General features: G+C 45.5%; 1 protein-coding gene across 1 annotated transcript in view; it reads left to right on the top strand.

The window, feature by feature from the left end:
* The first annotated feature begins 210 nt into the window (after positions 1–210).
* RNF128 (ring finger protein 128) overlaps positions 211–12,479 on the top strand; it is a 29,862-nt gene continuing 17,593 nt past the window's right edge. The window contains exon 1 of the mRNA XM_066640047.1: positions 211–679. Coding sequence (XP_066496144.1) covers positions 256–679 — 424 coding nt within the window. The 5' untranslated portion in view covers positions 211–255. The remainder of the gene's footprint in view (positions 680–12,479) is intronic.

The following is a 12,479-nucleotide window of genomic DNA, read 5'->3' as shown; positions in this document are numbered from 1 at the left end:
TTTGCGTGGGCGGGGCTGCCACAGGGTCCGGGCCGGGTGGGCGTGGCTGCCACACTGGGTCTGGAGCAGGGAGTGGGCGTGGCCGACGGGGGCCTGGGGCAGGTGGGGCGTGGCCCGGGCGGCGCGTGGCGTGGGCGGGGCTGCCACGCGTGCGGTCCGGGGCGGGGCGGGGCCCGGGCGGCGCGGGCGCGGGGGCGGGGCCGCTGAAAAGGAGCGGGCGGCGGCAGCGGGCTTACAGCGCGACTCCTCGGCGCGATGCGGGTGGCGGCGGTAACGCTGGCGTGGCTGTGGGCGGCGCTGCTGGGCCCGGGCGGCTGCGGCGCGCAGACGGTGTGGACGGCGTGGCTGGAGGTCTCGGGGCGCGACCCGGCGACGAACGAGACGTTCTGGAGCGCGGGCGAGGGCGGCGTGTTCGGGCAGGACTCGCCGGTGCGGCGCTGCTCGGGGCCGGTGGCGGCGGCGGGGCCGGGCCGCGAGGGCCTCAACGCCTGCGGGCCCGCCACCAACTTCAGCGGCGCGCCGCCGCCCCCCGCGCGCTGGCTGGCCCTCGTGCAGCGCGGCGGCGGCTGCACCTTCGCCGACAAGATCCGCCTCGCCGCCGCGCGCGGGGCCACCGCCGTCGTCATCTTCAACCACGCCGGCGGCTCCGGCACCGACGTCCAGCCCATGACGCACCCCGGTGAGCGGCCGCGGGCCCCGGCACTGCCTGGGTCGCGTTCGTCTGTGGGACTCGCCGCCTCGGGATGAGGGGCGGGAGGGGGCTGGGGAGCGCTGCCTCACCCGGGCTGTGTGTGGAACGCCTTGCCACGGGAGGGAGGGAGGGGAACACTGACCCTCAGCCTGGTAGTAGGCCATGTCAGCCTGTGGAACTCCGTGCCACAGCATGTGGGGGTGGCACCTGGACCCAGTTTGCACCCACAACACTCACCCTGGCCCATGTTAGGCTGTGGAACTTGCCACAGGGTAGGGTGAATGGGGGAAGACGAGTCTGTGGAGTGCTGCCTCTCAGCTAGGCCATGTCAGCCTGTGGAACTCCCTGCCACAGGAGAGGGTGAGTGGGGGAAGAGGGGACTTTGGAGTGCTGCCTCTCAGCTGGGCCATGTTAGCCTGTGGAACTCCCTGCCACAGGAGAGGGTGAGTGGGGCAGGGGGCTGTGAAGCATTGACCCTCACCCTGGCACTGGGCTGTGTTAGTCTGCAGAACTCATTGCCATGGGATGCAGGGATGGCGCCTGGACCCGCTTTGCACCCTCGTCCTGGTGCTGGGCCACAGGATGTGGGCATGGCACCTGGACCCATGCTCTCTGTTACTGGGCCTTGTTAGTCTGCAGAACGCCCTGCCACAGGATGTAGGGATGGCTCCTTAAGGCTTGATCCCTTCCAAAGGGGGATGGACAGCTTGATGGAGGGAAAGTTCATCGTGGGTAACAAACCATATAAAGTCACACAGGGGATGGCTTGAGGGATGTTATTTCCCCCCTCGAACAACACCAGAACCAGGAGGCATGCTCTGAAATTGAGTGGCAGGAGAGAATGCAGACAAAAGAAGGTATCTCTTTACCCTGGGTGTAGTTGGTTTGTGGAACCCCTTGCCAAAGGATATGGTATCTCGCCTAGATGCTTTTCATAGGGGATTGGGCAGGCCTAACCTATAGTTGCCATTTAGCCAACATGTTACTGTCCTAAGCAAAGTTTAAGTCTCTTGAGGGTGTAAATCCTATACTCTTTACACACTCTTGAGGGTGTAAATCTTGAGGGTGTAAATCCTATAGAGCAGTGGTTCCCACACATTTAGCACCGGGACCCACTTTTTAGAATAAGAATCTGTCAGGACCCACCAGACAGATCATCAAGCAGGAACATTTTTAACAATCCTAGGCTGCAATGCTACCCACACTTACTCAGGAGTAAGTCCCATTGACTGTCATTGTTAAAAAAATATACATAGTTGCTTGATAAAAGAACAGGTCTGTAATATTTCCCCAAATGCAGTCACATTTTATGGTAGCATCAAGTCTAATATATTAAACTATTGAAATGAATGGGAACCCACCTGAAATTGGCTCACGACCCACCTAGTGGGTCCTAACCCACAGTTTGAGAAACACTGCTGTAGGGTCCTGCACACATGTTGCTGTGCAGTCCATGATGTCAGTGTTGTAAACAAAATGTGGCAATCCTGTTAAGTTCATGTGTGATTCATGCAGCACCAAGGCAGGCGGATTTATTTTCTCACACATACCTGCTTTATGTGGAGGGAGTGGTCTATAGGATCACAGAGACTTGGGCAAGACCCTGCAATCACCTGTGTATCCGTAAAGTAAGGTAACTCTTTGTTCTCTACATTAATTGAGTTGGAATAATTGTCAGTTCCTGCTTGACTACATTACAAAAGTGAATTATAATATTTAGCACCTATGCAAATACACCTTAAAAGTTCAGAGCTTTCCACAGTGTACCCATTTCATCCAGGGACCACATCAAAGGGGTTATCTTACACCTTTACCTTCCTTGAAAAAAATATTTTGAAGTGGTTTTTAATCATTACAGGTGTGTGTAAAGATTTTTTTTAAAGCATGCATTTCCAGTTATGCAGATGCTGTTTTCAATGGGAAGTGGTGGAAATATGAGATTTTGGGCCACAGTTGCAGACCCACTTTGTGGTTCTCTCTGACCAATGCTGTTGCCTTGAATTTTTTTAAGTAACCCACAGGACAGAGCAGTCTTATGTGTTTCTATGCTGTTGCTTGCTACAATGCAAGCATGAAAAGTAGAGAAATTTCCACTTAGGAAAAAAATTCAGGAATATAAGGAGTTAAGGTATGTTAGTAACCTTGCATAGTATTGTGTTCCTTTGAGAGAATATAGCAGAGCACTTGGGCTTTCTTTCCTCTGTAATGTGTCCCTGGTGGCTAAGGAACAATAATGTTTTCATCACTTAAAGATGCTGTTGTCCTTTGGGCATCATTAATCATGCGCTATGTATTTCTTTATTTTAAAAACCTGTGTTTCTTCTTGTGACCTCATGTGCATGGATTGTTGGTGTTCTTCAGTTTAAGCATGACCATAGGATGCATGCATTGCTCAGCCACACAACTGGAGTTCTTGTATCTCCTGCAGAGTTCTAATTATATTACTCTTTAGCAGGGGTGGGCAAGTGCTTTCAACTTTAGGGATCCTGGACCTTTAGCAATTGTATAGGAGAGGGAATTTTAACAGGTGCTAAAGGGAATTTGCTGTACCTGCTGAAATTCTGTCTCCTACACAATTTTTAAAGGTCCAGGAGCCCTAAATTTGAAAGTTTGCTCACACCTTTTTAGGGATGTATGAAAAACACGAAGGCTTTGGAGCTTCTGCAGGTCTGTCTGAACTGACTTTTCTGCATTCTTTCCTGACATTGTTTGCTGCTCCTCACTGACTAAATCATGTGCATCTCTGCGCATTGTACCACAACAAGTGCCTTGGCTAAGCTTGCCCATGGCAATGTGGGAAGAGTTTACCTTAGGACAAGAAATCCATTTTCTGACTGTGTGTTGATGAACCGTGCAGTGCTTGGAAGCTCATTAGGCGTTTACCAATGAAAAGATCAGTGAAGCAGATGAGTGACTTTGAAAGACAGCTTGCCCACAACTGGTGCTCTTAAATTAGTGCAGGGCAGTGATGAGGCTCAAAAAGCCTGGACAGTGTCCTGTGACTGGTGGTTACAGCCTTGAATTCATGATTGTGCACAGTTTCCAATAATCCTCTGTTATGTGCACAGGTTCCACGGAGAAAACATGCCAGGTCTCTTTGGGAGATGGTGGGGTGTATAACTTTGCAAAACCTTGCACCACCTGTGCTGACTAGTTTGCACTGTATTGCAAGCTACAGTCCTTGAAGAACTTCTTACTACTTCTCTCCCCGCTGAGAACTGGCACACCCTGGAATTATTTATCCATGCTTGTCTTGTTTTTGTGTGTGTTTTGTAACTTCTGTCCTATCTATCTTATCAAATTTTAGATAACATATAATAAAAATAAATTGATAATTAACTTCAAATAGCAAATGCAGTTTCTAAAAACAGCTGAGCAGTCTATGGATTACATGGTCAAGTACCTGTTCCGTCTACCAAGGGGGGTTTTGAGGGATTTGATTGTTTAAGGGTCCAATCCTATCCAATTTTCCAGTGCCAGTGAAGCTGTGCCAGTGGGGTATGCACTGCTTCTTGTGTTAGGGAGACAGAGGCCTCCTCAAGGTATGGGAACATTTGTTCCCATACCTTGAGGCTGCATTGCTGTAATGGTGCTGGAAAGTTGGATAGGATTGGGCCCCAAGTTGGGAAATAAAGCAGAGGGGTTCTGCCCTGCCTCCCCTGTTCATTGCATCTCTTCAACTGAAGAGGCCTTCATAGACTCCTTCTCCTAATATTAAGGGGGCTGAGTTTGTGTGCTAAACCCTGGCTCTCTAGAATAGATGAAAATGGCTGTACCCACACTAGGATCCTGAAAAAACCTCTGGATTCTTGACTGTAGCAGGGGTGTTCAAACTTTTTGGCAGAAGGGCCAAATCATCTCTCTGACACTGTGCAGGGAAAAAATTTACATTTAAAATTTGATAAATTTACGTAAATGAATATATTAGAGATGGAATTTACATGGATGAATGAAGGTCTTTCCAATAGCTCAAGGCCTTGCGCAAATCAAGGCTGGCCTTTCTTTTGCTGCTGCTGCTGCTGCTTCACAGATGTGAAATAGCAAGCAGTGGAGCGAGCCCCTGGCCCATAGCCCTTGCAAGAGGTCGAACAGTCACCCTCATGCTGAGAGCAGTTGCGTCGGGCCAGCACGGGCTCCATTAAGTCTCTGGAGGGCCAAAGACTCATTGGAGACTGGGGGCTCCCTGAGGGCCAGATTGGGAGTCCCCAAGGGCTGCAAATGGCCCCTGGGCTGGTGTTTGGGCACCCCTGGACTAGAGCAAGGACATCCTTTGACTTGAAGCAAAATATCAGGAAAGGGCTCATCTCTTAGCCAGGCAGTTTGCATATGCAGGGATAAATCTTGAAAAACTCTCTCCCCTCTTTAATTGACAGTTAATCATCCCAGGTCCTTCTCAGTTGGACCTAAGTTTTAGCAACCCTAGATATAATTTGTTTGAGTGTTCCAAACTGCGTAAGTTCTTGGGTGTGCTTTTGACCTGTTGGTCTTTGGCATCATAAGCTAAGATGCAATAATATTCTGTATACCTTTGGGGGAAATGGCAGTTCTGAGGACAGAAAGAAAAGAATGAGGAAGCTTTTAATGTATTTGCTGTTGGCCTTTTCTAGCTGTAATTTCCCATCTGCAGTTGATTAATGGGATATTGATGGTATTGTCCTTCTGGCGCTGAAGCCTCTGGTTTGTGGAACCGTTGTAGTGTCACAAAATGTACAGTTGCTCAGGGAACTTAGCCGTGTGTGCAGTCACACACAGCTTGTGTGTGAAGGGAGATCTGTGGCTTTGGATGGCCTGCATCATACAGAGGCAGACTTAGAATTTGGAAGCAGTCCTGGAATATGTGGTGGTTTTGTTTTATAAGCTGCTTTGGATTTTAACAAAAGTGGGGTTTGTATTAAGTAAAGGAGGTGTAGAGCTCCTTTAGCAAGGCAAGGATGCTAAGAGAAGAGATAGGTCTTTTAAACATACGCCATTTTGCTGTAGCTTTAAATTTAGCATTGTTTTCATTGAGGCTCTGGTTTTACTTAGAATTGGTTATATTGCAGGGTTGCTGTTGTGGGATCTGTGTGTGTAAGTTACAGTATCTTGATTATGGCTATAATAGGTTAGGAAGGCAGCCTATAAATATTTTAAATAAGGATTCAGAGTAAGAGTGAACTGAGATAGGTACCTGAAGAAAGGATAAGTGGAAAATGAGGTGCAAGGGTAGCTAGGAATCAGGGCAAGGATAGGTGGAAAAATGAGGTGCAAGGGCAGAGGAAGCTGGGAATTGGGGCAAGCAAAGGTTAACCGGGGATGACTCTTAAGGAACCTCAGGCTCTTAAAGTCAAAAAGGGAGGCAGGCAGGGAGGAGTACCAAGAAAGCAGGTCAGGAAATAAGGTATCTAAAGGAAGTGGGACACAGTAAGCAGCAGCCTGAAGAACAGGGACTTGTAGAAACAGTGGTTACATAGATGTGGAATTAAAGAAAGGGCTGGTACCAGGACTCTACACATTCATGTATGCTAGTCTGTCACTGAGCACCCATGCCTTGAGTTCTTTGTGTAAATTGCAGAAAGCACTGTCTTGGGTACAAGGAGAGAGAAATGCACTGCTCTGACTTACTAAAGCGCTGCATGAAATCAAGGTAGACTGAGAGCCCAATCCTATGCATGTCTACTCAGAAGTGAATCCCATTCTAATCAGTGAGATTTGCTCCCAGGTAAATATGGATAGGATTGCAGCCCTAACCTCTTGCAATGCGCGCAGAGAATCCGAGTGAGGAAAGGACTGATGACAAGAACAGCAGTGATTGGCAAAGCCAGGTTTTCTGAACCCCAAACCAAAGTTGTACAATATGAGCAGAAAGGAAGTGGGCCAAGAAGTGAGGTTTGAAGGGCTGAGGACTGAACCAGGGAGCCAAAGAAGAAGAAATAGGATTGCTGAGTTCCTTCAGGGAGTTCTGAAGGGAGTTCTGTTGAGATTGTGGTAGTTTGTGTAGTGCCATTTGAAAAAACGACTTCACTGTGCTGTGTACTTATGCAAAAAGTAAATAGCAAAGGCATGTTTAAATTTGTGCTTTGGGGCTTTCGTAATTGGGCAATAGAAGTGCCAAATGGTAGCTGTCCCAGGAACTGTACTAGTGTGACTGACTGATCTGCTTGAGTGTTAAAGTGAGAGAAAGAGTTTTCAAAAGGCAACTCTGGACATAACAGCCCTGAGGCCCTTGGTGTTCATTGGAGACCCAAGTTCTAGGTAGAGATACCAAGTGCAAGGTATTGTCGTTGTGAAGACTGTTGGGAAGGGGGAGGTAGGCAGAAAGGCAGGTGCATTCATGTGTAAAGGGAGCAATAACTTATCTTGCAGAACTGACTCAGTGCTAAGGTTTCCATACTGTAGCGTAAATAAAGTGCATTGCAGTAACTTGTACCTTTTCAGGTTATTTTTAAAGCATTTCCTCACTTACATTTAAGGCTCTCAAGGTGGCTAACAAATGTTGAAAAACAGTATGGTCAGTAGGAAAATAGCAGAGCACTACCATTAAAATAACAGCAGCACCCTGACCCCAAAAGTGTCAAGCTACAACATTAAGGGGAAAAGCTAAGATCTAATGATTTCTATATGGGGGGGGGGTTGAGTTGGAGGTGGCCAGCTGTCTTGCCCTGCTGCTGGGTTCTCACTGGCTGAGCATACCCTAAGGACATTTGCGTATGGGGCTGGAACTTGTTTGTCTGCTAAATGTAGAAGATAATGCCCTATGTCAACAGAAACCTGGCAATCCAGTCTCCTTAAGGTGACAGCTGCACTTGAGGACGTGCTGGAAAGGCATTGTATTGCCAATTGGTGGTGTTGCCAAAGCAGAAAGTACAGAACATAGAATTGCGTAGGACACCATTTCAACTGCTGTAACAGTTACTAAGGTTGCAGTCCTGTACCCAGCTGGGAGTAAGCCTCATTGAACATAGTGAGACTTGCTGCTGAGTAGACACGCATAGGATGGTTCTGTAACACTGTATATACTTCTTTTTAACAACAACAAAAAAAAAACCCCCACAAAGTGGTTGGCATTGTAAAATAAATGCTTCCTTGTCCCAAAAGAGTTCACAAAGAAGTAGAAACACCTTCAAACAACTGCTGGGACAAATGGGGTCAGTTGCTTTCCCAGTGCAAAATATGAGGAGCTCCACTTTAAGAATTGCTTCTTTGTCCTTGTTTGTTAGCAAGGTTGTTGCAAGCAGAGTGTGTAAAGCTTTGCTATTGGAATAAATTGTGCTTAAGTATTAGATTGCGGCTGCAGATCTTAATTTTTATCCAAGTTTTGGATTCTGTTTTAACTTTACATTTTCAGTGCTAGAGAACGACATGAGAGCATTGTGCAGAATAGGCAGGTAAGCTTGAAATCAGGCAGGAAACAAAGGAGCATTTCTTTTCAAATAAGGGCATTAAGCAGCTAATGTGTTTTGTGGCTCTTTAAAGATTAATGTGTTTATAAACCATGATCCAGGCATTGATTTAAAAACCTAGTAGCATGTAAACATGCAGTAGAATAATGATATTTTCCTCTCTCCCCCCCCCCACCATCTCTGACACAACAGCAGATAAAAACAACCAGTTAGGCTCCTCTAAAAGCTTCTCCCCCCCAAATCCAGGTCTAAGTAGCTAATCCACTGGCTCCCAGTATTAAATTAAGAAAACAGAGCTGTGCACAGGTAGTTAGGATATATAAGCAAGGTCATAATGGAATTCAAAGAAGAGGCGGGACTCTTCCCCCATCTTGAGACTATAGAGGTGTTCTTGTTGGTTTTTCCCCCCACACATGTTGGGACACGTCCCAAAATCAGTGATCCTGTTAACAGCCTTTCAACATTTTGTTGTACATAAAGTAGTTTTAAAACATCAGTCAAGAAACCATCTTAATGTATGATAAGCATGTGAGAGGGCTTTTGGTGAAATGGTATGCCGCAAAGAATTTGAACACTTAAAATACTGCATCTCTTCAGCCTTAATGTTCTCCTCCTAGTGTTAAAAGCTCAGTCAGTTTCATCTTCTCCTCCCACCCCTATTCTGGTGTATAGTTTTCCCAACAGTCATCTCAGACATTCTCTGAGAGGACTGAGTATGGTACTCATACCACATCAGGAAATTTTGGGTGGTTTTTTCCTTCTATGAGCTTGTTTGCTTCTGCAAGTGAATCCCAAAGTATAGAAACCACCTGCTTGTATCTGGTTCACCTTGTTACCTTATGAATGGAGGCACTCGACCTGAGTTTAGCATTGTTATATAGAATTGATTGCATGTTAAATATTGTAATCAACATGTGAAATATAGTTATACAGCACCTCTTCCATCCTAGTTGATCATAATTTACTATTTTCACTGTCCCTCACATCCCCAAATTATGTACTTGCAGTTGTCTCACTGTATTAGGCTTTGTAGAAGGCAAAAGCAGCATGACATTATTATTATTATACAGTATTCTGTACTGCTTTTCTTACTGTGTAAGATCTCTCCCAAGTTCTGGGACAGGGCTTTCTCTTGGCATGCTTGGCAGCGTCTCTGGCTAGCGGACTTGGGGAGGTGTGGCACTGAATACTCTTTTGCACAGGGTGCTCCTCATTTAAACTCAAATGAAATCTGACGAATATGTCTACCTGTGCTTCCAAATAAGAGCATTTTCTGATAACCGGACAGGTGCACTTACGTCAAAAGCTAAGTGATTACTGAATCTCATTTTTACATAGTCTCATGGAAGTAGTATACCTTGCCCAACCTGGTACTTAAATAATGATGTTAAATGTCTCTTGATGCATTATGCTTTTTTAATAGGTGCAAATGGCGGGTCTGAACGATTATTACCTTGATAAGTGCATAGTCTTATCAACTGGTAAATGGTACTGTGAGACGATACCGTTCTATGGCAGGTTTCAAAGTACAGAGCTATAGCTGATAATTGCCCTAGTGCATAATCTATATTGACCTTCAGAATTGAGGTGGATTAGAACAGTGCAGCAGAACAAAGTGCATATGTAGCTTTTTATATATTTCAAACATGGCTTGAAAAGATTTAAGATAGTACCAAGTTGTTGGGTGGTTTTTCCATTAAGCTTCCCTGTGCATTTCAAAGGTCTCCAAATGCAGATTCCTAGGGGACATGGGGCCATTTTGATAGAACTGAGGGGAGATGATTTTCACCCCAGAATTCAGATTGTTGCCAAAGAGAACCAGCTGATTGATGTACACATCATGATTAGGTAGGATAATGCACCAGCCTGCTTTGCTGGTATGTGGCTGAAGGGTGGTATGTGTTGGTGAAGGCAAGGTGTGTGGGCTCACATGGTAGGCATGTGGATTCACTCTTTCAGCAAGCTCTCTGTGCCTGTAATAGCCAAAAGGAGGGGGCAATGGGTTGTTGAAAGCCTTGGCATCTTCCTCCCCGTCTCATTCGGCCTGCTTAGGATGCCCTCCTAAGATGTAGTGCTTCACTTGGGTCTTATTCTCACTGATATTTCACCTTTGTTTCAAATGTACCACTTAAGAGTGCGAAGGTGTGGGGGGGATTGACAACAATCAATCATCTTTCACACTAAAATATCCCTCGCTGTAGAAGACTAGCATAGAAGAACGTACTAGGCTAGAACCCTTATCCCTAACATTTAGGCATCTACTTGGAAGAACCAGTCAATCATTTGATTCCCCCCCCCCCCGCACACACACCTACTGTCTAAAGTGGTATAGCCCACACACACATTTGCCACATCAATGAGACCTGGGGCTTTATTTTCTCTCAGTTCTTCAAATACTGTAATGGTGACTGAAAAAATGATGCAGTCTAACTTGCCTTGAACGTGTTACTGCAATGTACTTTGAGGAGGACATGCATTTTTTCTTTTCTTGTGGTAGATGATGTTACCCAGACAATAAGATTGGTTTTGAGTGATCCATGTTTAATGCTTACTGAGAAACTGTTGAGTGGCTGGATTACTGGGACTCTTTTTAAAGCCCTGTCAGCTTTTTAATAAGCTAGTTTCAGTGGTGTCTAGAGAGGTACTGAATGTTGTAGGAATAGTTATTTAAAGTTGATTTTATTGGTAATGTAAAAGATGGGATTTGGGGGAGAAGGGGGGATACTTAGTAGCAGTACCCTTATATTTATAAGACAACTCTAGACTTCTGCAGATTCAGAGAGGATGTCTTGAGGGGGAAACCAGTGGGATAGCCAAGAGGCAGTGGTGTAACAAATCAGGTTTCATTGACTGTAGACTAGCAAGTTGCGCACACAGTCACCTCTTGAGTGTCCATAGTGCAGTGATATCTATAGTAGACAGCAGTGGTAGTTAAATTACGCAGGAGACATATTTAAGTGAGAAAGTTAAGGCAATGGAATGAGATTCATGTTCATGTGGAAATTTGTCAGATGTACACCTTGTGCATAGAACACGTCGTCCATAGCGGTGTCACGCCCAGTTCTAAATAAATATGCACACAGTTTGAATGTTGCATGCCAAACATTACTCTTGACAGGATACTGCTACCTCATTCACACAAGCTCTTGATGAAGCATGGCTGACCAGACAAGCATACTGTCTTTAAAATGGTGCTCAGTTTCTACTGCTGTACTGGCTGGGTGTGTTTTGTAAGGTTAGCTATGTTTTTGGTGGACTTCACCCCTGCAATTTATTGCAGTGTGAGCAGGTGATGCAGTTGTGTCATTGATAAGGCAACAAGAGGGCAAAGGTGCAAAAGGGGGAAAGTGCCACAAGAACTTTGTGCTACTTAGTAATGAATCTCAAGTCTATGAATATGGGGGTATGAAGATGAGTCAAGGAATCTGTCTGAGGGTTTCTTATATGAAGACTTCATTTTGTGACTTTCAGATAACAATTAGGACTGAACCAATAATTCAACTGCAGATTTGTGTTGGGAATCTGGCTCTCTATTGAACCACTGCAAAGTGGAAAGGTTGTTTAATAGGCATCTCCTGTCCTACAATCCCCCCCCTCACCTTTTTGCCCCAACTAGTGGTTCCTGGTGTGGTTACTGTGCAGTAAAGTGGCTAGGGGAGGAGTCTGCAGGGAGAAAGTGGAGGTAGAAGGGTTAATTCTCTCCATTATCATCAGATACAGATCAGCAAAGCAACAAATTTCATGCTTTCTACTGCTGCTTTGCAGCTGTTCAGTGGAGACCCAAGTTTCCAGACCTTTGGCTGCTGCCTGAATGAGTCATTCAGTCTTTCCGTGTAGCAGAACTTCTTGCTAGACAAGTGAGATTTGCTGACCGCTGTGGTGCCTGGTCTTGTCATGGTGTTTCCTCTGAATATACAGAAACTGTGAACTAAAATGGAACAACAGGAATGTGGTTTGGGTTTCTGTCATATGTGCCCACACCACCCCCATTTTATTTAATCACTTCAAATGTGTAGTATGATACTTTCACTCATAGCAAAGACTTGAATATGTCTCTCCTTCAGACATCCTACTGAAACTTCTTCAATCCAAATTTACTATTCCAGCAATTCATTTTTAAGGGGACTGTGACTGTGTTCAACTACGTAGTATAACTGTGTTGCAATATTCTGTATTCTAAGCAGTATTGACCAGAAACTGTTCTCCGTTTCTGCGTAGTGCAGAAGTGAAATTTTCCTTTGATAAATCCAGTCGCACCAGCATAAATTAGTGCATATTTGAAAATTAATATAGGACAACCTGGATGTCCTCTTGAAACTTGATATACGTATATACTTGTACTTTATTTACACAAGGAATTTGTTAGGAATGGTGGGTGAAATGTCATACTCTTTTTATGTTTGAAATAG

This window comes from Tiliqua scincoides, chromosome 12 (assembly GCF_035046505.1).
Source record: "Tiliqua scincoides isolate rTilSci1 chromosome 12, rTilSci1.hap2, whole genome shotgun sequence".
Lineage (NCBI taxonomy): Eukaryota > Metazoa > Chordata > Lepidosauria > Squamata > Scincidae > Tiliqua > Tiliqua scincoides.
The sequence above is the reverse complement of the archived record's forward strand: the minus strand, read 5'-3'. Positions and strand labels throughout refer to the sequence as shown.